This window comes from Colletotrichum tamarilloi (assembly GCF_030869305.1).
Source record: "Colletotrichum tamarilloi strain Tom-12 chromosome Unknown Scaffold_385.1, whole genome shotgun sequence".
Lineage (NCBI taxonomy): Eukaryota > Fungi > Ascomycota > Sordariomycetes > Glomerellales > Glomerellaceae > Colletotrichum > Colletotrichum tamarilloi.
The window spans coordinates 1-3,476 of record NW_026849767.1 but is presented as its reverse complement, the minus strand read 5'-3'; the positions used below and the strand labels follow the sequence as shown (position 1 = coordinate 3,476).

Below are 3,476 nucleotides of genomic sequence, written 5' to 3'. Positions count from 1 at the left end.
CTTGATAGCAATGGAAAAGTGAATGCTTGAACTAGCTGCAGCCGCCTGCTCTCTGAGGGAATCAAGTCGTTCCAGCACAGACGGGCCATCCAAGTCACCTTCCGGTTCGCCAGGCAGGACCTGTCGCCTCCCACTAACAATACTCTGATCGCGAGCCCTCGATGCCCTGCAGCTGTCCCATAGGCGTACGAGAGTCTCTGGGCTACCGGTTTTCTCCAACTTGGCGATGATCGATGGGATGCGTCCAGCTCTGCTATCCTTCCTACGCTTCATGGGAGTAGCAGCGCCATCAGCCTCTACGAATTTGCACGTTGGCGACGCGCCTCCAAGAGCTTGTGGATTGGCTTGGACGAAAGCAGTTGGCGAGCGGCTAGGCGCATGTCCGTCTGATCCAGAGCCCGCCTCACCATCGCATGCACAGGGAGATATGGTCGAGGCGGCTTGTGACGGTCCAAGGGTGGCCTGGACACTAGACATGACCCGGGGCTGGAACATATATCTCGAAATCACGGCTGTAAACTTATCTCGGAACGAAATGTTTGGTCGAGGAAGGGACTGACCGCATCAAAATCGCAATCGAGACGATGGCAGAAGCTGTGCAACTTTCTCGCTGTCAGTATGTATGCTCAGCGGTCGCTTCGAAACAAAGACGTTACCTCCTGCGCCAAGTCCACAGGAGCAGGCATCTTGGAAGAAGTGAAATGGCCTTCTCAATGGCAGGTACAGTGGCACGAAGCGACTTTAAATACTTGACCTACTAATATGAAGTCATCAACTGTAATGACTAGCCATTACAGTATTGCGCATGCATCGCTCCCTCTTTTGCAAACATTTCAACGTTTGAGAAGTCTAACACTGTTGTGATGGGCCTCAGCAAACCTTTGCCAATGGCTGTGGCAGCTTGTTTGCAAACAAAATGTGGGGTCGGGATGGTGTCTAGCAGTACGAGTTGCGGCGCTTCATTGAAATCTACTCGACACCTTGTTTGGCTTCAACAACGGCCATTACCCACTGCCAAGCGTGGTGAACTGTACAAATCAACTCCAATCCAGCTTGTGTGAGATCAAATTCAGAAAGATAACGCGTGTTGCGAAGAGGAAGCAACATATGTTCGTGACTATCGATACAATCCCTTGCTGGTGTTTGGCCTTCGCCATGTACCAAAGTAGCCATGGACTGAAGCAGGCTCAGCAAACACCACGATGCGTAGGCAACGTACGGTTGAAGAACGTGATCGAAGCGAATGGAAGTCTATGTTCCAGAGCAGGCGCCTGCCGTGTAATTCGCGCATCGCGACCAGCCTTTCGTTATTCCAGCCACAGCGACGTGAGGAGAGGTAACACGTCTTGCGGTAGGCCTGCCTCATCACGAACCAAGATTGCGCACCGCTTAAGTGGCTGATGCGGACCTGCAATTGGCTACAGTGGCTCATGGATGGAGCTCAAAGGTGCGTTGAATATTTGGCGCAAATGTTCCCAAGAGTCTGGTTTCCTCGCTGGCCATCGTGTACCCAAGCATCCAGGTTCCTGGCTCGGAACCGTGATCAAAGTTCAAGTCAGTGGATCGCAATCCCCTCTGCGGGCTTCATTGCACATCTAAGATCCAGGATTCTAGGCTACATGGTCAGCGGGGACTCCGCTCCCGGGTGACAAACAAACAAGGCCAGGCCACTGAAAGCCGAACAACTGAGGATCAAGCGCGACACCCACTTCGCTCTTTGTATTGTCTACACTATCCATTCTTTAAGTTGCCTGTTCAAAATTTCGTTCCCGCTATTGCACATGGTTGCCAAGGCAGTAAATCGCAGTGAGCGCTCGGATGTGGCGTTGCTGATGAGTGCAACGCGTTGAAGCGCCCTTCCGGCGTCGGCGTTAACGTGGCCCTCTCGTACCTAGATCCGGTGTATGTACCTTCAGGAGCCATCTCGGTCGGTGCCGCTTAGAACATCATCCATGTCCCTGCGTACTGTCATGCGCCTTTTTATTTGGTTGCCTGTATAAATGTTCGTTGAAAACCTGTTGTGTAACTTTGAAAACACAAGTATGGACTCCTCTGTTCAGCACGGAAAAATGTACCTGCGTTTTGAATCATGGCCAGTGACTCACAAGGCAGGTTACACTATCACACTGCATAATGGCCAGGCAGTCACCCGAGGTCAGCGTGCGGTCGCGAACCAAGGTCTCCTTAGAGCGTTACACCTGACTGCAGCGCAGACGCTGCCCCGGTATTGCTAAAGATCGCTTCTTTAGGATTATGACCGGAAAAGAGAGGGATGGGATGGGTGCAACGCAATAATGCTGCATCGTGGCCTTCGCAAATCACACACAAACGTCCGTAGTGTTACTGCTCAGGCCTTGAGCGAAAACCCTTGGTCCCAACCAGTCGCATTCAAAGGTGCTCAGTGGAACTGTGCGAAGCGCTGCCCAACTCTAAAATGTCTTCTGTTCGGGCGAGGAGAAGACAGCCAATAAAAGCCTGACATTCACCCCACAACTCCCTTGATGGGTACTTAACAGCCCACCTCCTCCCAACATGAGCGCCTGTCAAGGCATATTCTGACAAAGCCATGCCATAGCGCCTACAACCAAACCATCCCGATCGTCGCAAATGGTCATTTCTACAACCACTCTCACTACCGTTACCATGGCAGCAACGCCTGTTTCCTCTTTCTCTCCCGATAAACACCGGTCACAATACCTCTCCCGCGACGAATACATAGAGTTACGAAATTCCCAGGACAAGCATTGGAATGCTGAACTCGCTTCCATCCGATGCTCCGTCGACGACGTGAAGCAGGAGTTGAACGACGTCAAGCGGGAGTTGAACGACGTCAAGCGGGAGTTGAAAGCCGACATCAAGGAGGTCAGAGACGACGTCACAACCCTCAGAGGCGACTTTACGGTTCAGATGCAATACCTTGAAGCCGAGATCCGCCGGTCTCAAGCGTTCACGCGGAACAATGCCTTGAAGAATCCAACCCTCCCTATCCGACCTGTTGTTGTGTATCGCCCTGGACGCGGCATTCTTGAGCCTGATCCCTCACGTTTTCCTCGGAACGCGAACGATTTTTACTCTTTGAGGGATCCACAAACTAACCGGCACCGGTCCATGCTCGCCTACCTTGCCGACTTCTACGACGTCCAACTCAGAGGTGTCAGTCATTTTCCTAAAGAGGAAAGCAACAGTGACGATAGTGACGACGACGAAATCGTTCTCGAACACCCTGAACTCGTCGTAGAGAAGTTGGAAGACATACTCGGCCTGAATGAAGATAAAATAATCAAGTTCAAGGAGAGAGCTCTGCAAACGGCATCACGAGCGCCATCGAAACCCATCAAACGCTCCCAAATATCCTGGCCTGAAGCTGGACCTATTCCTGGCCCACGCCGACAAAAACTCGAACTGCGTGTCACTTCTGGGCAAGAAGCATACTTTTACGATCCCGAACGCCCGAAGAGTGTTTCCTCTGAAGGCTT

The 3,476-nt window shown here is 51.9% G+C and overlaps 2 protein-coding genes across 2 annotated transcripts; one reads left to right on the top strand and one right to left on the bottom strand.

Moving 5' to 3' along the window:
* Positions 1-495, bottom strand: CTAM01_17171 (uncharacterized protein; the record flags this gene model as incomplete). Its single annotated transcript, XM_060533160.1, has 1 exon — positions 1-495. A coding segment is annotated over one exon (495 nt), but the record flags the coding sequence as incomplete, so codon positions are not given.
* Positions 496-2,607: 2,112 nt separating this feature from the next.
* On the top strand, positions 2,608-3,459 carry CTAM01_17170 (uncharacterized protein; the record flags this gene model as incomplete). Its single annotated transcript, XM_060533159.1, has 1 exon — positions 2,608-3,459. A coding segment is annotated over one exon (852 nt), but the record flags the coding sequence as incomplete, so codon positions are not given.
* Between the last annotated feature and the right edge of the window lie 17 nt (positions 3,460-3,476).